General features: G+C 43.3%; 1 protein-coding gene across 4 annotated transcripts in view; it reads right to left on the reverse strand.

Moving 5' to 3' along the window:
- PHKA2 (phosphorylase kinase regulatory subunit alpha 2) overlaps positions 1-25378 on the reverse strand; it is an 840998-nt gene extending 815620 nt beyond the window's left edge. For all 4 annotated transcript variants that reach the window (XM_069636956.1, XM_069636954.1, XM_069636955.1 and 1 more), the window contains exons 1-2: positions 24972-25378; positions 2136-2348 (exon numbers count right to left, since the gene is read on the reverse strand). In XM_069636956.1, coding sequence (XP_069493057.1) covers positions 2136-2213 — 78 coding nt within the window. In that variant the 5' untranslated portion in view covers positions 2214-2348; positions 24972-25378. The remainder of the gene's footprint in view (positions 1-2135; positions 2349-24971) is intronic.
- Between the last annotated feature and the right edge of the window lie 275 nt (positions 25379-25653).

Below are 25653 nucleotides of genomic sequence, written 5' to 3' on the forward strand. Positions count from 1 at the left end.
CCAGCCTGATCTGAAAGAGAGAGGATAGGAGTCCCCCTCTCTTTCAGATGAGGTTGTGGAAACAGTGGTGGGTTAGGTTTGTGGGGAGAGGGCATGTATGGGGTGCATCGTGCAAGCTAGCAATCTGTGCTCACTGCGTGCACTGACGAAAAACTCATTATGTTGCATGAAAAAGGAAATTGGAGAAAACATACACCCATACATGATGCCAGCATGCCACATGTTGTTCAGGAGACGTTCCTCTGTGGATGTTCTCTTTGCATTTTGGGACATGTAGTTCTGGAGTTGTGATGGAACGAGCAACACGACATTTTGGCGTGTATGTGTTAGGGAGACTGGGACATTTGTTGACAAAGGGGGCTGGCATCCCTTGTGGGGGAGCAGCATTCTGACCCCTGCATACTGGCTTCATTTCAGCAGATTGTGCATGTTTTTCCTGCACAAGATAAAAGCAGATACACTCCATTGAAATCAGCAGGGCACTGATAGCTACCATTGCACATTTCTGCTGTGCAAATGGTAGAATGATAGAGATACCATCAGACTCATTGCACGGTCAGTGAACGGCACGGAAACCTGTGCGTGTTTTAGGTTCCCATACCTTTCACTGCAGCATTTATCTGTCTCCATCGTATGCAGAGTTGGAATAGAACATGTGTGAAGGAGCCTAACATGGCAGGCATATAGTGAATTGCCCGCCTGTCACATCATCCTCACTTGGTGACGCTTTCCAGAATTGTATGCCACCATGGGGGATGCGAGTATTGGTCAGGCTCAACACCATATTGCCAATGGTTTTACAGTGGGCTAAAGTAAGATTGTGCATGTTTTTCCTGCACAAGATAAAAGCAGATACACTCCATTGAAATCAGCAGGGCACTGATAGCTACCATTGCACATTTCTGCTGTGCAAATGGTAGAATGATAGAGATACCATCAGACTCATTGCACGGTCAGTGAACGGCACGGAAACCTGTGCGTGTTTTAGGTTCCCATGCCTTTCACTGCAGCATTTATCTGTCTCCATCGTATGCAGAGTTGGAATAGAACATGTGTGAAGGAGCCTAACATGGCAGGCATATAGTGAATTGCCCGCCTGTCACATCATCCTCACTTGGTGACGCTTTCCAGAATTGTATGCCACCATGGGGGATGCGAGTATTGGTCAGGCTCAACACCATATTGCCAATGGTTTTACAGTGGGCTAAAGTAATTGTAACATTATTTTACGCTGATTGTGTGCGTTTGTCTCAGACCCATTGCTTAGGTGGCATCCATTAGGACTTGTTAAATCTAGGGTTAGGTATTTCAAATACCTAGCAATCCACAGCCTTAAATACAAATACCGTATTTATATTTAAGGCTGTGGATTGCAGGCTTTATGTTTGGAATGGGTGCTGTAGACACATGGAGTTTTCTATTCATGCGCAGTGCATTGACTTCTTAAGAATGTCTTTTGCTGCATATGAATGGCAGTAACGGAGTAACAACATATTTTTCTATCATACTGGATATGCATACACCATAGTACCAGCTATTCTCAATACCAGCTGCTGTAAAATACAGCATCACACTTGCACACGTAAGAATAATATACCACCATTAGTATGTAAAACCTAATGCTTTTTATGCCATATTTCTGTGCGTTTGGACAGTAAATTGCACATTTTGGAAGCCATTTTTGAAATATTTTCGTGTGAGAGGGTGACCCCCGCACTCCCCTTGATGTGGGTTGGACTTGCTTGCTGCGCTCACTCACTCACAATTTCGCTAGGAGAAATTTACGCCCCACCACCTTTCAAAGTCACCAGCCGCCACTGTGTCCCAGTGTCCTATTCATGAACATGCAACGTACGTCACGCTGCAAGCAGAGGGCACCAGTGAACGTAGGCCCTGTCTCCACGACTTCCTCCTGCTGGCCTCCTAACTTCCCTCGAGAAATCCCAAAGGACACAAGGACAGAGAGCACTCTAAATATGAGGGCAGCCGCGGGAAATGCCATCCGCGCTCTTAAAACTAAACGCACGGGAAGGGGTGTGTGAGGTGTGGAGTAGTGGGGTGACAAAAAAACGAATGTCCACGTGCAACATTTCGACCGTGACGGCGGTTGATAGCAATAAAGAGGGGTGCCTTACCTGTTGGCAGAGGATGGTCTGCTGCACCAGCCGTGCATACCCATCGAGGCGGACCCCCGAATTGCTCCTGCTCCGCATGTCCACTCGGTGTCTGCCAGGCTCCTGCTCGCCTTGCCCTCCGTCCTCTCGCCAGGAACGAGGATTTCCCCGACGCTCGTGCCGCTGGTCCTCATTCACCAGAGAGCCCCTGACGTGCCACTCGCAGCTGACGCCCTAGGTCCAAAATAAACAGCACAGCTGTCAATAGAGAAGGGCGCGAGCCGCCCCTGCCAGCGCGGCACCCACAATCAACACGAGACCCGCTCCACATGTCGGTGCGCACATTATGAACAGCGTGAATGTGTGTACGTGTGGTAACATCATAACGTACGTACACAGAATGTAACACCGTGGGCGTGCGTTTGTGTACAATCACTCAGATGTGTTTATTCACATTGTAACCTCAGGTGTCTGACAGAATAGTGTAAGCATACGTTTACAATGCCACATTTAACCCAGGTGTTGTACTGGGAAGTAAACACAAAGGAAGTGACGTTACAGTTAATGCTTTTATTTAAGGTCACTCCCATTTGCAACAAAAACTTAAAAGGGATGGATTGTTTTGAATGAATTATAAACACTGGCATTTCTAGTAGTAGCCTAGCACGCCATCATTATTTTAGAAAGCCTGTTACATTATAAAACAGAGACACCCGTTTGCAAACCGGTCTTGGTCCTGCTATCAATGGAGCAGTCCAGTCAGAGTTGTTAGGCCATGCACCCACGGCAAAGACATATAAGCAACCTCAAACATGCTTGGCACATGTCGGCCTGTATCACAGCTTGATTCCAGGGAGCAGCAAGCAAGGAACACGCATCTGAGCATACAGTTTGACACTCTGGGGGACAAGCAAACAAATCAGGGATGAATGGAAGGAGTTGAATCATAACCACTGGCATTGCGAAGGGCAGCCATACTATTGTATGCAAATCATTTTTCTTCTTGTCACCAATGTGAGCAGTGCGCCTGAAAATGTTAGTCCACAAGGCCAATACATGGCTGAGGTTTGTTTTCCCATGCAGAGGGCACATGGAGTATCAATTGAGATTGGACTGCTCCTTTTGTTGGCAGGACTACTACTTATTTGCATATGTTAAGAGTTTTAAAAACTGTATCAATCAGCACCGTTGTGGTCTAACAGTGCTGACACTTGTCCGGAGAGTTTTGTATGGGTCCTCTTCCATGGTTTTGCAAATCTGTCCTGTGTTTTATTTTTTCTAAAATGTCAAAATGTAAGTACAAACAATTGTGATATAACGTTGGTGCCTGGGCAACGGGCCTGGCCCTGAGCAAGGACAAATGTGTACTCTGATTTGCTTATGTGAGCATGCAGCATGGCCGAAGCCCTAGGTTTGAATGGGAAAAATATTCTGCTTGCGGCTACAGCCTGAACTGCTGGATTGTATTTCAACAAACTCGCACGAGGAGCATCAGCAACGACCTGAAAGCAAGCTTTTGCAAATCTGTCTTGTGTTTTATTTTTACAAAGTGTCCAAATGCAAGTACAAAAAATAGGGGAGAAACTTTGGTGCATGGAGAGTGGGCCTGGCCCTCAGCAAGGACAAATGCCTATTCTGATTCACTTATTGGGGTATGCGGCATGGCCGAATCTCTATGTTTAAATGGGAGACAAAAATTCTGCTTGCCCCTGTAGCCCAAAGTGCTGGACGGGATTGCAGCAAACCTGCATGAGGAGCATCAGCAAGGACCTGAAAGCATGCTTTTGCAAATCTGTCCTGTTTTTTACTTGTTTGAAAGTGTCAAAAAGTAAGTACAACAAATAGTGATATAACTTTACTGTCTGGGCAGTAGGCCTGCCCTCCGCAAGGACGAATGTCTACTCTGATGTGTCTATTGGGGAATGTGGCATGGCCGGAGCCCATGCCCCAAGGATTGTGGAGGCTGGACATGGTTGCAAGCCATGAACATTGGACATTGGTAACTTTATGAGGGTATAATGGACACTGAACTAGGATGCAGGGTAGGTGCAGTGGCTATCAGGGATGGTTTGGTGGGGCTGGGGACATGGTCGAGCCTCATGCCCTATGCAATTCAACCATGACTTGCCTCCACAGCGTGCGCTGCCAATAATCACACACATCAGCATGCGTTGCAAAAAGTATGTTTGTTAAAGGAGGTTACAGTTATTTCATGAATGTTGAAGGAGGAATTATTAATAACTTATATACAGTGATGTAACTTCATTAAACATTTTCACTCATAAAAACCTATAAAATTCACAGAAAGAACACTGTTTAAGGGACGTTATGGTTAAGTTGAACTAATAAAAAACTATGAAAATTCAGTGAAATAACTTTGTTAAAGGGACGTTATGAATAAATTGCTCTAATATAATAAAAAGCTATGAAATTCAGTGAAAAAACTTTGGTAAAGTGACAATGTCAAAAGAAGCTATGAATGGGAGGAAAGCTTCAATGCGCCAACCTTTTTTGACAACCTACAACACTACCAACCAACTATAAAGTGGAAGCGCCTAGGGAGAGCTTTGTAGGCTGCACCTTTATACTTCCAGAAAGTGACATTATGGTTACAAGTAAAACCAAAACCCCCCAGAAATTCGCCAGTTATGGTAAGCTAAGAAACCATACCTCGTGCCACCACTCTGCACTGCTAAGAATAAAACCCAGGACATCAAAGATGGAATCACAAATGTCATTGATGACATCACGGACGACATCACATATCTGGGCCACTTGTTTTTGTTCACTGACATAGCTAGGCCAGACGGTGTTGTTCACTGGCAGTCAGAATATGAAAATTGAAAAGGTGCTATATATCTAGACATTAACCTTCTTGTATGTTCTTAAAGTACTTTCCTTGTGGTATGGTATGGTATGGTATGGTAATGTTTATTTGTAAATCGCCTATACACAAGGCAAGTGTTTCAAACCCCTTAGGGTTTTGTCTCAGCTCATGGTGCACATATATGGGGCAATAAGCAGGCCTCAAACACACAATATATTTGTATACATATATACTTTATGATGAACTTTAATGTTATGATGTTGTTTCTTTCTTCCTTACTATAGTTTCCCTTAGTGTGCCTCTGATTTGTATGCATTGTGGGTCTTCACATGTATTGTTTGTTGTCACACAAGTGCGTAGTAAGTCTTGAATTATTAGCTATATATTCCATGTTTAACATTCCTCAAATCTCATATATGGTAGCAGTCATTATTTTACTATCCAAAATGAACAGATTAAAAATATTGTACTGCTATGGTGCATGCTTCAGTCATTGCCTATCTATGTAAGATTAGGTTCCTTGATTAAGAACAACACTGCCATATGTTTTGTTTAGATGAATGCATTCTTTAATACATTAAGTAGTTCATGATAGGTCTCCTGATCACCCCTGACATCTTATTACCAACATTATAAACACAACCCCTTGTAGGGACTTTTCATCAAAATTAATTTCATATGTGATGTCATCAGTGACATCATCAATGACATTTGTGATGCCATCTTTGATGTCCTAGGTGTTAGTCTTAGCAGTGCATGGTGGTGGCGTGAGTTATGGTGGCTTAGCTTACCATAACTGGCACATTTCTGGTGGTTTTCGGTTTTACTGGTAACCATAACATCCCTTTAACATTTTTCACTGAATTTCATAGGTTTTCGTTAGTGCAACTTAACCATAACGTCCCTTTAAAAACGTTTTTTCACTGAATATATATATTTTAAAATGTTACTCTGCTTCCCTGCAGAATTACATTGCTCATGTACCAATCCTTATTTTCTTCACCTGACCTCATGGAGGTAAACCCATATAATAATGTGACTATAACTTGTAAGTTATCTTATTTGGCTGCTGCACCTGCTGCAGAGATTAATATCTGTATGATCTATTTCGCAAACACTGTCGTCTAATAAAACGTGTTTTATTTTAAATGTAGCACGCATTGTAGATTACTAAACCACATACGAGCAATGCTTTCTGTGTAGCACAAACTCAACATAATCACTTCTAAGTGATCCCAAGTCTGGCAACCAAAGAAATGAAGACCCATTTAGGCAGAGTAATTTATCCAGGATCACATACATCGATCACGTGGGGAAGCCTGCAAAATGTGTAATTGTCTAGATTCCAGACTAGACATTCTCCTAATGCATCTTCAATGTTGCACCAACAACGTCTGACAAGCATTAAACTAATTTTCTGTGCATGGGTGACAGCTTCTAGGTTTTGATAATTCAATTTTAAAAGGGCTACTTTTAACTGAGATGTAGTGAAATCACAGGGAAGAGCGATTTGCCCCAAAAGTTGAAGGTAGTGGTAATAGCTTTGTTTGTTACACTCTAGATCTTATTGGTATGCAAGTTGCATTACTAAACAGGAACTAAACACACAGTGAGGTACAGAGATCAACTAGTCGCTTTCATTTTAAGAAAGTGACGGGATTACTTAACAGTAACCTTCCTTACTACCAGACCTGCTCTTCCACCTCACAGTACTTACTTTTGAGCTACAAACCTGCATGACAGAGCATTTTTACCGAAATCTTTTTGATCCTCTCTTCCCTCCGTCCCTGGAGGTATGATACCTTTAATATCCAACAATCCCTCCATTATGTCACCAAGAGTATAGTGGGCCTCTCCATTCAGAAGAGGGACAGAGAGATGGGTTGTAAGTACTTTGATGATGAAGAGTAGGACTAGGAGAGATGAATATTACCAATAAGTAATTCTATCATTACCTCCACATGCCTCTTCCTTGTTCCAGTAGTTACTTTTGAGGATTAGGAAAAACAGTCAAAAGAGGGGCCTATGATATAAACCACACAGAGCACACACATGCTACAGCACACCCCAATACCATTTTATTGAAGGAACAAAACAAGCTAACACTTTTAGAGAGACCAAACTTAATGAACTTGATGTCTGACTATTCATATTTATGCAGTAGTCCCCAATTAAGGTTCTAGGATCCTCCCAAGTTACACTTCTACAATTGCCTCTGCCATGAGAAGCCATCCAACATGTCAAACTCCCCTGAATGTTCACTGGGAGCTGGGTACCATAAACCTCGTGGGCTAAGGCAATGGTCGACCATAACCAACAACTGATAAAGGGCACCAAAGACTCTCTAACCATTCCATTACAACCAAAAGGAATTAAAATACTGTCAGCCTACCAAACTTCGGAAGATCTTTCTAAGCATGTCAACACTATCCTGCCGTCCGATAGCACAGCGAGTAGAGTGCTTGCTTTGACATCTGTGCAGAGACTGCTGACGCAGGTTCGAGTCCCGGCAGGGCCAAACTCAGCCTTTTATCCTTCCGAGGTCGATAAATGAGCACCACACACCAGAGGGTAATAATAAGCAGCGCTCAGATGCCTGAGGGTTTGTAGCACTATATAAATGCTACATTATTATTATCCTCCTCCATCTAGACAATGCAATTCCTCTTCCTAAACCGATGAAGGATCAGGAAAGAAGGCAGGTTACACCATCTCCTGAGATGAATGACATTTTGTCAGTCCTGAGAACGTGGATATCATGATAATTCCTTAGTTATGGGTATTCATTTGGGCCCGGGAATGTATCTCAGGGGCAACGTGTTTGTCTTGGAAGCAAGACAACACATATCAACACAGGTTCAAATCCTGGTCCCGCGCGTAGAAATTGTTCTCCGGTATTAAGCACTTAATAAAAGAACAATTATAATTATACAATTTACACAAAAGAGCCCCTCAGTACTCCAACATGTGAGTCACGGTGACGAGAAAGAGATCTTTAAAGGTTAATACCCTTATGTCAATAGACTAGACAGGTTTGAATGGGTGCCTCTGGTGAGCCTTAAGTTCATTAGGAAGACTCAGTACTCAGTACTCCAACATGTGAGTCAGGGTGACGAGAAAGAGATCTTTAAAGGTTAATACCCTTATGTCAATAGACTAGACAGGTTTGAATGGGTGCCTCTGGTGAGCCTTAAGTACATTAGGAAGACTCAAGATGAGGTCTTGAATCTTTATTTAATCCTGGCAAATTATGTGGTGGTATTGAAGTCGCCGGTCTGCGTGGCATTTATGGATCTATCATCAACCTCTGGCCAAGTGGATAGAGGTTGCAGTAGGAGTAGTTACTGGATATGGGTGTCTCCTATTCCCTATTGGGACTAGTGAAGGACCTGTAAACACACACTTTACGGCCTGTGTGGGATATTAGGTAGAGGGGAGGCTAATGATGAGGCTGAGGTTGGGAGAAGGGGCCAGGCAGGGGTGTGTGCTACTCCCCTGGCCATTTGAACATATATGTTAATTCACTTGCTTCTTGATGAGAGAAGCTAACTCCTGATGTACCGCAGGTTGGATCTAGGAAGGCTGTTGTACTTAACTATGCAGCTGATGCGGTCTTGCGGACTAGGACGCCAAGGGAACTCCAAGACCTGCTAGAGGTTTATACAAGTATATGGCAATGCAGGGTTTGAAGGTGAACCCATCTGCATTGTCTGTTTTGTGTGTGTCCTCTAAGAGTGAAAAGATGAAACCAAGTGGCACGAGACTACACATATGCACCCCATATGCGTACCTAGCTATTAGGTTCAACTCTGGATTGAATTAGGCAGGCCTGCTACAGAGGCAGCCTTCAAAGATGGTACAGATTATAGCCTGAATATTTACGTTTGCTAAGAATCTGAATTCACTTTATATAGAACATATGCTTACCATATGTAAGGGAAGGCCATTTCTGATGTATTATATGAGGCAACAGCCAGAGGATTTTGTGATCCAACAATGTCCAAAATTAATTTTTATGCCAGATGCTGGGTATTCCTTCTTCTACTGCAATATACATTATACATGCAGGGTTTTGAATAAAGTATTTGTTGGGAATTGACCCTGTACACTCCTTTATATTGACTTGCACTTATTGGCTGTATGTGGGACTTTTACTAGGCAACTAGGTACTTTAACAGGGTTAAAACTATTAGAGGGGTAGTTGGGGTGGGGTTAGAAGCAGAACAAAAATAGGTGGCTTGGTGGGGACCCCCCGAAAAACAAAAACATTAATACGAAAAAAACATTCAGTAAAATCAGCTCAGCCAAAAAGTGATTGGTAAAAAAATAATTTGGTAACATCACATAGAACTGGAAATGTCTGCCTCTTGCTCACACGTATGACAAAAGGATGACTCTGGAAACATGCATGATCAAACAGGTGTGTGCCTTTGTGCAATAATATCTCCAAGGTTTTGTGTATTTTTCAACACTATTTAAAGACTGGATTGTCATAGCTGAAGAAAATGGTGAAAATTGTATTTATCTGGAATTCATTACATCATAGTACCAAAACATTTGTTCAATCGTTGACTGATTGATGCTGATAACAATTTGGGAGCAAAGTGTATTTAAACAGGAACTTTCTTTATGTAAAAATACCAAAACAAGGCCTAAGCAACGTGAAATAGGTTACTCAAGTAAAAATCCAGCCTGGGTATCTTCAAATGTCCTTTTAATAGGGATATCATGTGTACAGATCATGTATTTATAGTAGAATTGTATTTCCTATTTAATGGCCGTCTTTAATACGTGTTTCGGAGTACAACAGAATGTACGTTGTAAAGCATGTCGCAGACATGTGTAATCTCCTGATAATCAAACATCAAGCTCATGAAATCTAAATTACACTTCTGGGGCATAGAAAACTGGATACAATTTAAATGACAGAATATGCACGTTTCATTGGACTTAAAATACGTATATATAGAGCAATACAGGAAGTAATGTAAAAGGTCCAATTAATTCTACCATACCTATATTTCACTTGGAGTCCTTCCATTTGATAATGAAGGGGATCTCCCTGAGTCTGATGTTTGAAAAGAGGAGATTTGAAACTGCCTAAATGAGGGAAACTGAAGCCCTTTACAGAATTCAACCTCCCAGACTTAGCCCCACTTAGGAATGCACAAAAATTAAACATGAAGAGCTTACATGTAAAGGACCGTGGGTGTGTCCAAACTAGTTCTGGAGGCCAACCCGAGCCTCAGCAGATGGACAGAACCACAGTCAGATTGAGCTGATAGACACAACTTTTATGGGCTTGTCATCATTTTTCAAAGTCCAGGAAACACATAGAAACTACATTAGCAGGAGGTTAAGAAAAATGTCATGGAACTCTGTGCATGGCAATCAAAACTCTACCCTGAAACACATTAATAGATCATGCAAAAGGAGTATGTAGGCAATGCACCGCCACTGTCACCTTCAGGAAACATCTGCAACTCCACATTAGAAAACCTGATTCATATTAACATAAGGAAAATGTTCAATCAAATGTTAAATTATTAAAATAATTGCTGCATCACACTGGAAGCTCCAATCGACCCAATATTTAGAAATCTGTAGATAGAAGTAATGTCTATCAGAATATGTATACAAATATATGCAGTGCTATGTTTTGAATACGTGAAAAAAGGTAAAAACATATAACTGTAAAATGGTATCGCAGCGTTATCTTTCAAGTGTCTAAATGTGTGTATTGACTAGTAGAACATGAACATATTCGTTTTATTATTCTTGCATTTTCACACCAACAATTAGGTCAGAAAAACAAAATACGCTTCTGTTCAATAGGGGTGATTTTGACATCCACCTTTGGGATTGTGAAAACCACACCTCAGTCACAAGGCAGAGGTGTTGTCAGAGAGAGATATAATTGCATACATATAGGATAAATTAATACGATTCGGAAATATAGGGCAATGAACAGGCAGGACTGACGTCAGGCAAATTGGAGACCAGTCAATTGAGGATGACCAGTATATGTTGGAACTTGGGTTACAGATAAGACACCAGAAGAGAAGGTATGCTGAAAGAAAGATTTCAGGCTGACTGTATCCCCACATGACTCTCCAAAATCAGAGCTGACTGTATCCCCAGATGACTCTCCAAAATCAGAAGCCACATCCGAAAGATAAATTAAACCCTAATCAACCCCAAACTATCCAGACTGACCAGGGTAAAATCTGTGAAGACAACAGAAAGGGGACTTGGGGAATGCATTTTTGAGAAAAGAAGCAGAGGTTTGGTTATTCAATGCCCCGTGTTTCCCCCTCTCAAATGAATACATAGTTAGATGTTGTTTCTAAATCCCAATCTACTTTGTACTGAACAACGAAATGTAACACTGAATGCATTTTGGTGCCACTTTAATGTACATAAGTACTGTTTAAAATATAATGAGTGATTTAAGCTGGTCTAGAATAATTTTGTGTTATAGTTCAATTGCAAAATACTATTACCTAGGGTGATATCATGCATTCATGGAGGGAGGCCATAGTCATAGATCAGATGTTCGCACAACAAAAAAATGAATATAAAGATGTCATTGTAATTATATTTGTTTAATGAATTGTGAAAGGGGCAAACCCCTGCATTCATTTATTTGAAAATATACCAATAGACTCATGTGTAATGTAAAAGGGAACTCTTTTTTGACATTTTACATGTTACTGGAGAAGTTTATAACTCTAGACCAAAATCACATGCAGGTTGATAATTACATGCAGATATACTAAAGTTGCCCATGCATACATAAATTGAAAACAACACACACACACACACACACACAAACACACACACATGAATTTAAAGTTGCATACATATATATATTCACAGTCTCGAACATACAAACACACACACTGGTAAAGACTGCAAGCAACATACTCATGGATAGAGGAAGTCACACATGCATGATTAGTCAAAGCTTAGTACAGTATACATGTGGGTTCAGAACAGGGTATTTTCAAATTTAAACATGCAGTAGCCAAATAAAGTTGACCATTGACTACACTGAATGGCCTATAGATAGCCAATACGTTCACTACCTCACACCTGCACAGGGGAATTGATTGTATACATAGTATAAAGTAATTATTTAAGGATCTTTCTCTAATACCTTACTTGTCTTGATACTAGAGAAACTCAAATATTTGAAACACACTTGCCTCATTTGGAACTGCTATCAATGTATTATATGGGGTTCTTTAGAGTGAAGCCAATGTAGAACAGAAATTATTAATATGCCTAGTATCTTTTAGGTACAATATATCAATCTTGCATTGAGAGTGAATGCCTTTGTGTACTTATTATAGTGAGATTCATATCGGTAAGGCATTTGTTTGACTATTTGACTTTTGTATTTGCTATAGTTCTGTATTGAGCTCCATGGTGTAAAGCTGGAGACCAATTTGGTTGAACTTACATTATTCTTTTAATTACATTTTTCTGACTACCGCACTGTCTGCTCTTTGCCCAGAATTGTGGGATGGGATTGTATAAATGGGGATCTTAGATTGGCATGTTAGGCCAACGTGAGCCTAGAATTTAAAAGATTTACAAACACAAATATTTCAACAACAGTACCAACCCACCAACTGCCCACCAACTGATCTCCCACAGAGGGCTCCGTGAATTACTGCATAGCTATCTTCTGGGCCCTCAAGGTGGAGACAGCTAGAGCCAGGGAAATCCAATCCTGAAGAAACTGAAGAATAGCAAGGAAATCACAAAGGAGAGAAACTAAATCCTTCTGTATCAACCACTTCGAAACAGAGGACCAGTGTCCATTGTAAACCTTCAAGGTTGCTGACCTTATAGACCATTAATTAGACAAGGCTGCTTGTCTAGACTTTCCTTTCAGTCTGCCACCTTTCAGTCTCCAGGCCAACCATTGCCATCTCTTTCTCTGCCAGTCCCCCTGCAGATTCCCAGGAGGAGGAGCGCAATTCGGGATATTCCACACTGGAGTCATCCCAATTTCCAGGAGGAGGGGCAACCACGAGTTCAGCGGCCTGAAGATGACCACCAAGAGGACCTCAGCTACACAGTCTGTGATCTTTGCAACTACACTTAGGATCAAGAGAATGGGAGATAAGGTATATAGAAGGGTGACTGGAAAAATTGACAGCCGGAGCAGCAACTCCTCCCAAACCCCATGCTCAGAAACTGGGAACAGAATTCTGGAAGCATCTTGTTTTCTGGGGAAACAGGTCTAAAGTTGGGGTGCCCAAATGGGCACACATTTTCTGAAAGACATGAGGGCGCAAAGACCACTCCTGGGAACATACAAAATGATGGATCAGCAAGCCTACTCTGGAGTTGTCTATGCCCCGAATATCCATCATCTTTCAAGATGCAATGCAGGTTTTTGCCCATGTTCCCATCTTGTGAGCTAGGTACCTCAATAGAATGTATCTGGTTCTGCCCTGGAAATTAACGCAAAACATTGCAGTGGTGTTATCCGTCTTGATCAGGGCTGCGCCTGAAAATATGAAGGGTACTGAAAATAGTTATCAACTCCTTACAATTTGATGACTGTCTTACTCTCATAGGGGACCTCCTCTGCAAGAAAGTGAGGCCCCCCTGCATCACCTCCACATGTGCCACTGGCATCAGTTGTAATTATGCTCTGCAAAGAATGGAGAAAAGAGAAGGCCTTCGACAGGTCTGCTTGTCCAACCAGAACTGAATAGACTGACATAGAGAGCATGAAACTGGAATCAGTGCCTCAAAGGCCTGTGAGTATGGAGCCCAGTGCCTTTTAAGATTGTGCCATGGCCATCTGACACCAGGCCTCTGACAAGAGCAATAGTCTGGCTCTCACATGAACCGATGTACGAGTCAGGACTTCTGATTCTATCTCTGAGGGGAATCTGGCATCTTTGCCTTCTGGGGAGCCTTTTTCTGCCCCCATTTTGGAAGTACGTTTCTGAATGACAAGTGCACCTTTGTGATGTGTCTCTCCTCAGCTGGCCCTAAGTGAATTCTGGTCCCTCTGGTCTTTTTGCAGAGTCTATCACCATGTTTGTCGGTTCTGAAGACCTAATGCACTTTTTCCTCAAGATCATCTTCGAAAAGCATGACACATTCAAAGGAGAGCTTTAAGGGTGATTCTTCTAGAGCCTCTTGGTTGTCCAATCACAAATTTGAATGTGCTGTCAGCCAGCAACTGTGGCCCCTATCATAGGGCCGAGGCCCGTACTCCATCAAATGCCATGCCTGAAAGAAGCTCCACCCACTTTTGGAGGGACCGTAGCACAGGGGCACAATCTGTGCCCTCTTCTATTGCTTTAATTATTTATTATTTATTGGGAGTCTCTGCAAGTCTCCCAAGGCTGACACAGATGTGTACAAGGCATAGATGCAGGCCCTCAGGGAGAGGTGGACTGCAGCATAGGACTTTTTCAGGAATCCCTCACACTGGCATCCTCAGAGTTCATCGACGATCGGCATGTGAGGCTGGCCAGCATAAAGTCAACTGCCAGGGTCTCAGGCATTGTGAACTCTTTGCCTCTTAGCGGGTACATATTTGACTCTAATCTTGGCATGTTCATGCGGTCCAGATCTTTCCACTTCTTCAAGATCTTAGGAAGAATGTCTGAAATGAGGGGTGTACAAATGTATGAAAGTGCTTGAATTGGTGAAACTGTAGCTTACCAGAGGCAGCTGGATTGTTTGCATATTGAAGCCCATGTTGCCTGCCACATGATTGAGGGCGAGTATCAGGATTCCGGGTTTAAATAGTCCCTTTAGGGTATTTCTTCTCCTGATAGGCATCACAATCTGAGGGGGAGGAGGAAAAAGTGAAAGAGGAAGATGACCAAGAGGTAGAGAAGATGTGCCATCTTCTCCCATTTTGTGTCCTTTTGAAATACTTTCCCCTCATTTAAAACTTATTTTACTATAGCCGTAAATTCCTTTGGAGTATTTGCAGGAATCCTTCTTGTGCTTTTGCCCCTTGGTCTTTTTCCAGTGTGAAGAGGAAGCCGAAGATTCATACGACAAGTCTGTGAAGGTAATATGTACATAATACTTCCTCTCCTTGATGCACTTTGTGGTCTCATTCTCAACTTCCTTGCTGCCGCACACCAACTGCAGGAAATACTATAAATAGCCCTCAGTTTCCTGCATGACTTGTGCCAGCACAGTGCAGTACCCCTCTCTCAAACAACATGGCCACCATTGATAGGACCATCTAGTGCACCTGTAGGGGGATGACATTCACCTTGTCACTGAAGCTCTGAACTCACACCAGACTGCTGCCGGCAGTCGCTTTACTTGTAGGCCCCGGCCTGGCATTCTTACTGTCTGTCTGGTATCTCCTACTTGTGCCACCTCACTGCTCCATGTAAGCACAGCCTCCAAAATCTTGCCACATGTTGCTCTTGAAAATACTCTGCTTCTCTCTTGAACAGTGTACACAGACTACTTGTTGTGCCCTCATTCAGAGGTTCCTCATCCAACAAGTCCCCTGTGAGGGCCTTCCTTTGTTCTTACAAAGCCCAGCAGTGGCGAATCGTGCAAGAATTTCAGCAATCAGTAAGCAGACCGGCTGTCTGCTTAGGTCATTTTCCAGTGGATGGGAAAACAATGACCAAGGTATTATGGCGTACTGGAGGTATTATGGCTATGGGAGGGCAAGACAGACAGTTTTAGAAGAAAAGATCCTGCCATGTTATGTTATGTTAACAAAGCTTATAAAGCGCACTGTCACCGAAGGTATCTTGGCGCTGGGATATCACAGGGCAAGCAATAATCTTTGGCCTTCAAGGATCGCCTAAATTGCAAACGGTTGGTAAGATTTCTAGGTTCCACAGTTGCGCTGCCGCCACAGAGAAGGCCCAGCCACCCACTCTGGTGCGACGGAAAGTAGGTACACAGAGCAAGCCGGCAGACCTAGAACAGAGCTCCCGATTAGGGAGGAAGCAAATTAATTTGTCACAAAAGTACTCAGGCCCGTGGTCCTTGCGTGCATGGTGAACCAAACAAAGTGATTTGAATTTAATACGGTGAGCTACAGGTAGCCAATGCAATGCACGCAGGAATGGAGTGATATGAGCCCCATACAGGGATCCAGTAGCAACTCGAGTAGCAAGATTTTGAAGTAGCTGAAGTAGCTGGACAAGACCTTTGAGCTGGGCAAGAAATAGCATGTTCCAATAGTCCAAGCGGCTAAGAACAAGAGCTGCTACGACTAGTGGCCGGAGTTTGGGAGGTATAAGCAGGAGCACTTTCCGCAAGATCTTCAAGTGAAAATGCCCCGCCTTGCACACGGCCAAAGCCCGATGATCCACAGAGGGAGTGGAGGAGACCAAAACCCCAAGATTCTTTACAGTTGTGACTGGAACAAGGAGAGACCCAAGTGAAGAGGGCCAGAAGGTGGACAACCAGAGTGAGGAAACAGAGGGGAATTTGGGAGGGAACCCACCACCAGAACCTCTGTCTGCTCTCCATTGAGTTTCAGCCAGTTGTGGTTCATCGAATCTCCCATGGCAGCAAGACACTGAAAGAGGCATACGACATCTCAGCCTGCTCAAGATCTAACCGGATCAGGATCTGAGTGTCGTCAGCATAAGAGTAGCATCTGATGCCGAAGGAGCGGATGAGACACACAAGTGGCTGAAAATAGATGTTAAAAAGGGAGGGAGACAAGGCGGAGCCCTGAGGGACCCCGTAGAAAAGAGAACAAGGGAGTGAGGAAAAGGGAGGAAGTGACAGTACTTGACCTCTCTCAGCCAGGAACAAGGTGAACCAGGCCAACACAATGCCGGCCTCGGCCAGTCGGACCAGCAGTGTAGGGTGGTCAACAGTATCAAATGCCGCTGATAGATCAAGCAGAATCAGGGCGCCAACCCCACCCCCGTCGACCAGCCTGGCCATATCGTCCTGGACCGACACCAGGACACTCTCTGTGCCCCGGCCCGTCCGGAATGCTGACTGGAAGGGGTCAAAGAATCTTGAGGTCTCCAAAAAGGAAGAGAGAATTGGACAAATCAGAGCCACTAATAACTTCATGGAGAAAGGCAGCAGTGAAATAAAACGGAAATTAGAGGGAAGTGAAGGATCCAGAGAGGGCTTCTTAAAAAGTGAGATGACGGTAGCTTGGTTCAATTCCCTTGGGATGTAACCTGACTGCGAAGAAATGTTGATGGCCTGGATAATCTCTCCCAGAAGACTAGTAGATATATTTTTCTGCACAGATAGAGGCACTGGGTCTGAAAGGGCTGCCGACTTTAGTTGATTTATCGATGCCCTGGTCAGCGACTCTGAGAACAGAGGGAACGATGACCATTTAGAATGACATACCGCCATGGCACCGGGTGTGGAAGTACTAATTGGGGCGGTAGCCTGAGTGGCCAGCAAGATGTTAGCCCAAATAGTATTAATTTTAGTAATGAAGACCTGGGAAAGAAAGTCACAGAGCTCCTGTAACACGATAACAGAAGTAGTGAAATTGGCATTGGAGGACAATGATCGAACCACTGAGAATAGCTACATGGGCTTAATAAGGGCTTTGTTGATTTTCTGTTCGCGAAAGGCCTTCTTGGCTTCTAGAACGGCAGCATAGTAGCCAGTGGCACATTGCCTGTAGCATGCTCTTTGAATGGGGCTGTACAAGGGCGCCACTTCCGCTCAACTTGCCTGAGTTCAAGGCAGGCTTTATTAAGCTGATCAGAGAACCATGGCTCAGATGGTAGTCTCCACAACCGCCGGGTTATCTAAAAGATCTTTTACGGATGCAGCATTATCTGACAGGGATCTAGTATTAAGTAGCATTGCGGTGAGGCTCGCCATCTCGTGTAAAAAGGGGAAGGGGTGGAGTATACAGGCGGAGATCCCCAGTGTCTTGTCCTGCCCATCCTTAGCCCGGACGGGCACAGACAGACTGGACTTTGGCGCAGCGGGCCCTTTCCTGCTGCACCCGATCGATGAGCGGTCGGCAGGAGTGTCCCTGGAAAAAACACATGGAAAAACACATAGAAATTACCATAGCCAATCCGCTCGCAGCAGGAATGGAAGGTAACAGCAGACTCTACTAGCCTGTGCATGCAAGTAGAAAAGAAAAGGCACAGCAATGCACAAGCCGAGACTCGGGTTGCTTTGAGGGGAGGCACCCTGTGCCCACAGGCGCAGGCCGTACAAGGAAAGAAGTATCAGTGCCAAATGCCAATAAGAATTAAAATAATAAAATCAATAATTAAAATTAATGTGCAGTGCTAGTCAGAGGCGGCGAGTCATGTGCCATGGCCCGGTCGTAACTCTGTGCCTAAAAGGAAAACAAGGAAGTGGCTGTAACACAAATAAAATTGAATAAAGAAAAATAACAGCCGGAGTGAAAGCCGTACTGTGTGAATCCAATGCCATGTATGTTGGTACGTCAAAAGTAAGTGCTGGGAAGAGAAAGAGAGGTGTGAAGTAATGGTTTAGCTTTGTAAATTGGTGTCTTTTAAAAAAAAGTTTGGAATGCAAGGTTATCAAAACAAACATTATATCTTCCAGCGATGATTCCTTTTATTGATGTGCAAGCATTCTGCAAACAACTGTGTGCTCAGCAGGTGGGAATTTCACACTTAGGTGTAAATGACAGTTCCCCTCACTGCTCACACTGGCTTTGTATTATCTGTCCCTGAAAGTGTAGTCCTTGTTGTATGCATCAGCAAGGGGTCTGACTCCCACTTACTTTTCAGGAGGTGGGTTGAAATCTCCGAACCCCAGGTAGTCGGCTCCACTGATGTACACATTGGGCTCCTGTTCGATCCCCAAGGAGCATAAATGGAAGCGGTAAACCAAAGTATAAGTAGTTTATGCCTTGCTCTTATGATACATCGGATTCTACAGCTGTTTTAGAGGTAAAGTGGGACATGGAAGGAGATCTACATTTCTTCCTCACCTTTCCTGCTCCGCCTGCAAAACCATCTTGTTATAGGCCAGAATTACATTTTCAGGCAGGCGTAAAAGGAATGAATTTGTATGTAATCCACCTGTTTTTAGCATATGCTAAAAGCAGGTAGATCCCATAAAAATCCGTCTGTGCCGCAAATGCGGTCTACAATGCGTAACATGCAGGCAGCATTGACAATTTTTTATAAAACAATGGAAAAGCAAGGAGTAAAGGCGATTTTGCCTGAGCTCTTTACTTTTGCGCTGTTAGGAAAGATTTCGTAATTGTGGGTAATTTTTCCTTCCATGTGGCAACCCCTAAACTTTTTGCTGTTGTTTTCACCATGATCTAGACTTTGCCAGAGAAGTGCAGCCTTCTGCCGCACTCCTCTGGGCTTTCGCTCCATTCTTACGGGGAAACTGACATGCCCTTAAGACAGTCAGTACTGGGAAACGCTGTTTTCCGTAGTTTCTTTTATCATGTTGCGGCTTTCGTGCAACATGACACAAGAGGGCTCTGTAAGCTAAGTTACTGCTCTCTTGGGTCTCTAGCCTTCTACAGGCCCTAGATACTCTTTTTGGATTGTAACTGATCGGTGCAAGTGAATCACGGACGGGAATGGTGGCAGCGATCGTTTCTTGTGTTTTGAGCTCCTTTTGGCGTTTTAAGCGCGTTTCTCGCGCTTAGCCCAAAATGGTGGCCTGGCTCCCAAAATGGCCAGACCACGAGGCTCCTTTGTCCTGTCCGCTGACCGTCTTGCTCCCTTCACCTTCCCCAGGTCGAGCCGACCCGGGGCCTTCCTTATTTGGGCATGTACTTTCCCGCGAAACACGGATGCTTTCGCGGGCTTCTACAGGCCTTGTGTGTGCCTCCAGGATGTGGGCTGGGATGTCTGGTCCCAATACACATCCTGGGTGCCAGAGAGTCTAGGGTGGTGTGAATGCCTGGGACCACCGTGGTCCGTGATAGGTCCACGTATGGTGTGAGTGTTGATGAGCAGATCTCCCATTGGGTCCCTTCCGTTTTGGCGCGAAGGGAACCGTGGATAAGAGGGGGCTGGAAACACCACTACCATGTCGATCTCCAGAGTTCTCACGAACGAAGGAATACAGGAGCCAAGTATCCTGCAACCACGAGGCTGAACCGAGGAATCGCTGGTGACCCGCTGAAGGACTGCTCCTCTGCACTGCTGTCGCCTTGTGAAACCCTTTTTACCTCTGATCGAACCAGAAGGCCTGTACTGGTACTTCGACCCTTGGAATAGCGGGAACAGCTATTCTCGGCATCTTCACCATCTCCTGCACGTAAGCCTTCGGAAGTGTCTCTGGGCCATCCAGCAGACTGACCAGCCTACACAGGAGTCTTGCTCTGTAACCGCCGCCAGGTTGTGTTGTATTTCTAGTCCTTGTCACTCTCACACGATTCGTACACTTGGCGTTCCCAGGTCTGAAGTGAGTAGTGTACATTTGACTGAGATACATACGGCCGCTCCGTTGCCCTGCTGTGGTAACAAACTGTGCGGGTTCACTTCGTTTGGGACATCTTTAACTCAACTCTGCTGCTGCAGACTCTACACGACGACGAGACGTCCCCTGCTCTCCTGAACCTGCCAGCGACTGAAACTGACGCGGAGAAGCCTGGGTCTGCTTGCATCGGGGACCGGTGAGTAGCATAGCTAGGAACTGGTCGCCCGCCTGCAGGAGCCCATAGCTTTTCCCCGCTGTGTCAAAACAGCACGCCTTTCCGTACTCGCGCTCTGCTTCTGCCCACAGTGGAGGCTGCGCTTGAGTCTCGGAACTCTGTTCTTCTTCATTTGTGCACTAAACTGAACTGCCTGATTCCCTCGAAGAGACTCCCCTTTTTTCCCGTTGGCACCAGCGTGTGCAGGTACTTTTGAGCACAAGGCTCCACTCTTCGTAGGGCTCGGACTTCCTTTTAGTTAGGTGCCTCTGAAGGCAGAGTGGGTCTAAGCATTATTTAGCACTGCCTGTTTTCCTTCCCTTTTAGGTGGACTACACATTTCGTGCATCTAACGCTTGAGACTTGTTTGTATTTGTATATATATTGTATTGGTATGGTATGTGTTGGTTTACTAGAGTTGTATTGTGATTTCTTGCTACGGTCATTGTTTTAAAGGCCTTGGAATAAATGTGTATATATTTTTAATATAACACCTGTTTGGAGTAGTTTGTAAGTGTCCTTGCTTTGTGTGCTCATTGCGGGCTTTCAGTTACCCTCACCCCTCTTGGGACCTAGTCTTGACCGCCGCGATCGCTACCCTGATTGGTCTGGCTTGTCCAGAGGTTACCCTGTTCCAAGTAATTAGGTTGGCCTTCTGAACTTCTGCGCCGCCAGGACAGAGTTCAGAAATCCGTCTTAACATACGCTGTTTTGCAAATGTTGAAAATTGCATGCAGCAGACCCAACAGAACATAAGTGCTAACGTTAGTGGTTTCCTGCAGAAAATGTATTAGGCTTTTGATACCATAAACCGGCAGATACTGTGGCAAAAATGGAGGCATTGGAAAATGCCTGCCTCCGTGCTAGCCATACTTGAAAACATTAATACGGACAATCAAATTCAAATTCGAATGGACGCATAGGGGCATTTTACCAATCCAATAGACATTATTGAAAACACTAATACGGACAATCAAATTCAAATTCGAATGGACGCATAGGGGCATCTTACCAATCCAATAGACATTAATAAAGGACTTTGACAAGGATGTATACTAACGCAGTGCCTTGTTAATTTGTAACTAGCAGACCTACACGAGACAGTAACAGAGTCTGGGCTTGCCAGTCCAAAATTGGGAGGAACGCTATTAGTTGGCTGGCTTACGCGGACAATGTTGTGCTACTAGATCGCACTGTGGTAGGTCTACAGCGACTGCTAACTGCAGTGGGTAAATATGCATGCCCTCATGATCTGATAATTAACCAATCAAAGTCTAATATCATTCAATTAATGAAATTTTCTAAAAATAAAAGTGAGCAATTCAAAAGGTATATCGAGAAAAATAGGATTGAATTGACTAATACTGTCATCTATTTATGCTTCTGCGCAACCGCACAGCCGAAAATGGCCTATCATATAAATCGTATTGAAAATAAAGCTGATCAACTTACATATCAAATGAAGAAGATCTGTAGTAAGTTTTGTAAATTCAGCATAAAACACTAATACGTTTCTATGTTGGGAATGTAATACCAAATTTATTATACAGGACTGAAATTGAACCAACCTTTTACGAGATGTTATGGGACAAGTTGGAAGGCAGAATTTGGAAAAAGACCTTTAACCTGCCGACCTCAGTTCCCACTGCATCTTTGCCCTTTGAACTTGGCTTACAATCCTCAAGTTCTTGGTTTCACTGGCTTGTCATCTCAGAGTTCAGAAAAATTATGTATCCAACTAATGCTTCTTTGTATGAAGAATTGCGGTCTGCACTTGACATGAAAACTAGTACATCTTTGCTAAATAGGGAACGTCTAGCGGAACGTGCTCTCTTTGCCTGTGGGAAAACATTGGAAGACTTAAAGGTAAATCCCTTAAAATTTCAAAATAGTCTTCATGAAACTGATTGGATAGATATGATTAATAGAACAAGGAGTTATCATCTACACTCCACGTTTTTCTCGAATTGACAAACCTCGAGGAGCGCTAACTAAATACCTTGAGCAAGTCCCGTCTCCTTTTTATCGTGAGCAACTTTTAAGATTTCGTTTAAACCTTCTCCCAACTGGGGAAGTTTTAGGAATGAGGTCTTGAAATCCTGTTTTAATTGGGGAGACATGTGAATTTTGTCAGATAGCTGGCACACAGACCTTGCAACACAATGCTAAATTGCACAGGTTTGGCAGAAACCAGAAGGAAATATTTGTGTCTTTTTTATCTTGATAACATCTGGAAAAGATTAAATTCGGGCAATGAAGTGTTTTTAACTACAAAGATTGTACGGATGTTAGTAGATATTGGCATTCCCGGCAAAGTAATCACAAATGCTAAAGTTTTATAATTTTCTATCAATTTCATGTCTGTCTCTTCTAATATGTATGCATTCATGTAATCATGTCATCATCATTCTTCTTTTATAACAATTCTTCTTTTTAACCTAATGTTTATGGTTATGTATATGAATTTTGTGAAAGATCAGTATTTGATCAAGCACAATAAAGATAATAATACATGTATTATAAAATGACCCCCACTGTAACATTAAATACACATGTTGTAACATCATATGTATATGCAAATTATAACATTGCATGTGGCAAAACGAAATGTTGTACGTCTATTCTTTGGAACACTTTGTAACATTAGCAAGTGTATTTGAGTGTGTGTGTTTGTGTGTACATGTAATGATATATGCCTGTGTGTGCAGTGACATTATGTATTGGTGTACACAAAACACATTGTGATGTTATATATCTATAGATAACAACGTCAAGTTTGTATAAAATGAAACATCCTGTGTTTGTACACATTGCAACATTTGTGTGTGTTGTACTTTGTAACACTAATGTCTATCAAGGTGTAAGTAACATCAATCTATGTACGTATGTACACTTTGCAACATCATAAACATACATGTGTTTACATTGTAAATGACACAACACAGATCCGTGTGTGCATACAATGACATAATATTTTGTGTACACATTGTAGCGTCAAATGATATGCACGTACAGTTACATATTACAATAAAGATTGTACTCTTTGGCATCATCTCTATGTACACCTGGTAACTCCATGCATATGTTATGTTATGTTACTTGGCATTTATATAGCACTCTATATATCATTGGTATGATCTCAAAGCACTGGTAGGTTGAACGCCCTCGGGAACTGACTAATTATACCACGTGTGCACACAGTTGTGTGTGAGTGCATATTTTAATATGACATGCTGACACACTATACCATCACATCATGTGTTTAAGCAGCGTATCATCATGTGCCTCTTCAAAGTGTATTTACATTGACTCACCATCACTCATGCCACACTGATGTAAGACATCAAGGTACGTGGCAGCATTGGGACAAATATGACTTGACAGCATTTTCTTTGATGCTTACTTTCGTAGTATGCTCTTACAAAAGGCAAATATACATTTACCAGGAATACTGTGTGCTACAGGAATGCCCTGGGGAATGCTGCGTGTATTTATCAATCAATGGTCTAAGGGCATGAACTATCACGCCCATACCATTCCATAAGGAAAACTATGGACATAGACCATCATGTCCTTAGCGCTGGAGGGAATTTCTAAAGAGCTTGGTCTAAGTCAAAAGAAGTAATTAGCATACTGGCAGGCTGGCATCATACCACGGCTCTGTGGGGGCAGGGGCACAACATACTGGAGGAAGCGGCACAAAGAACAGGTTCACCACCGCCTATGAAACTATAGATTCATACAGCTGCATGTCTAGGACTAGAGGCGATGTATACTTACAAGCTGTTTAAAACTGTTAGCGCCTGATTCACAGAGCGTTTTCCAATGGGGCTGTGCCATTATAAAACGCTTCTGTGAATCAGGCTGTACAGACACACATGTGCCACTGGTGTCCAGCTCAAGAATAATTCGCATATTTGAGGGGTGTGGCTTCAAAAAAGTCTGTCCCAGGAAAAGATGGACAGGCGAATATTTGATAAAAAATATTTTAAAACAATTTAAAAAAACAATAGTATATCCTTATTATTTAAGCAACAAGACGCAAGTGAGTTTGTGCTATGTGGGTTATTTTTCTATTTGTCCATTTCAGAATCTCTAATAGAAATCCTGTACACCTGTTCTAGAATACGAGACATCAGAATAAATACAATAAGCACGAGAGGTAATGGAAGGGCAGTGGCATTCTTTGTTGACATTAAAGGCTAAGCCCACCCTGCAGCCTCCAGTCCGACAGTCACTATGCTAAATTCTCAGAGAAAGAGCATTTAGCATTGTTGCTATACACAGCGCACTGGTGTTGTGCTCTTGTTTGGGTGCACCACGATGCGGTTCAGAATATATATATTTGCAGAAATGTTATGATGCACAGTTGCTTCTCGGATATAGGCTTGAGGGTTAGGGGGAGGGAGATATGTGCATAACTCACCTCGATTCAGAAAACACAGATGAACCATTCCATCGACGTGATCGCTACCTGGGACAGGGGGAGGGGGGTGTCCTGTGTTAGGATGGGGCTGCATGGGAAGGGCCCGTCGGCGGAACTCAGATGCGGAAAGCCATGGCGCTATGTAAGCGCGGAGGAACTGGACAGGTCATTTGCATGCTGTCATCTGGGCTGCTCGCTCCACCACTTGCAGGCTGAGCCGGGGACGGCTGCTACCGTGCTGCTGTCGCATGAATCAGTCTGCCACTACAGAGTCAAATATGCATACTACTTGCCCGTAGCGACACTAATGCTCAACGGGCAAAAGCGGCAAGATCGTCAGCTTGGCTGCTATAATACACTGCGAACATCGGCGGATCAGAATAACAGAATAATATCACCCAAACTGAACATCATAAAACACTAGACAGTGCACCCAAGGGTCGCATTTACGTAGCCGTGCTCATTTGGCGGCCATATTAGGTGTAAAGAAACATGTTTAATGATGGGTTTGTCAACCTTGTCTACATCTAATATGGCCGCTCTAGTTCCTCCTTTTTGCCGATATCGGCAAGCTGCTATCCAGTCCGTCTCCATTTTAATGAAAGAATAAAGACTAGGAGTTTCGCAGCAGGCTTTTAAACATTTTCATTAGAGTAATCAAATTGGTCTTCAAAGAGTTATA

The sequence above is a fragment of the Ambystoma mexicanum genome, chromosome 7p (assembly GCF_040938575.1).
Source record: "Ambystoma mexicanum isolate Mex_15411 chromosome 7p, UKY_AmexF1_1, whole genome shotgun sequence".
NCBI lineage: Eukaryota > Metazoa > Chordata > Amphibia > Caudata > Ambystomatidae > Ambystoma > Ambystoma mexicanum.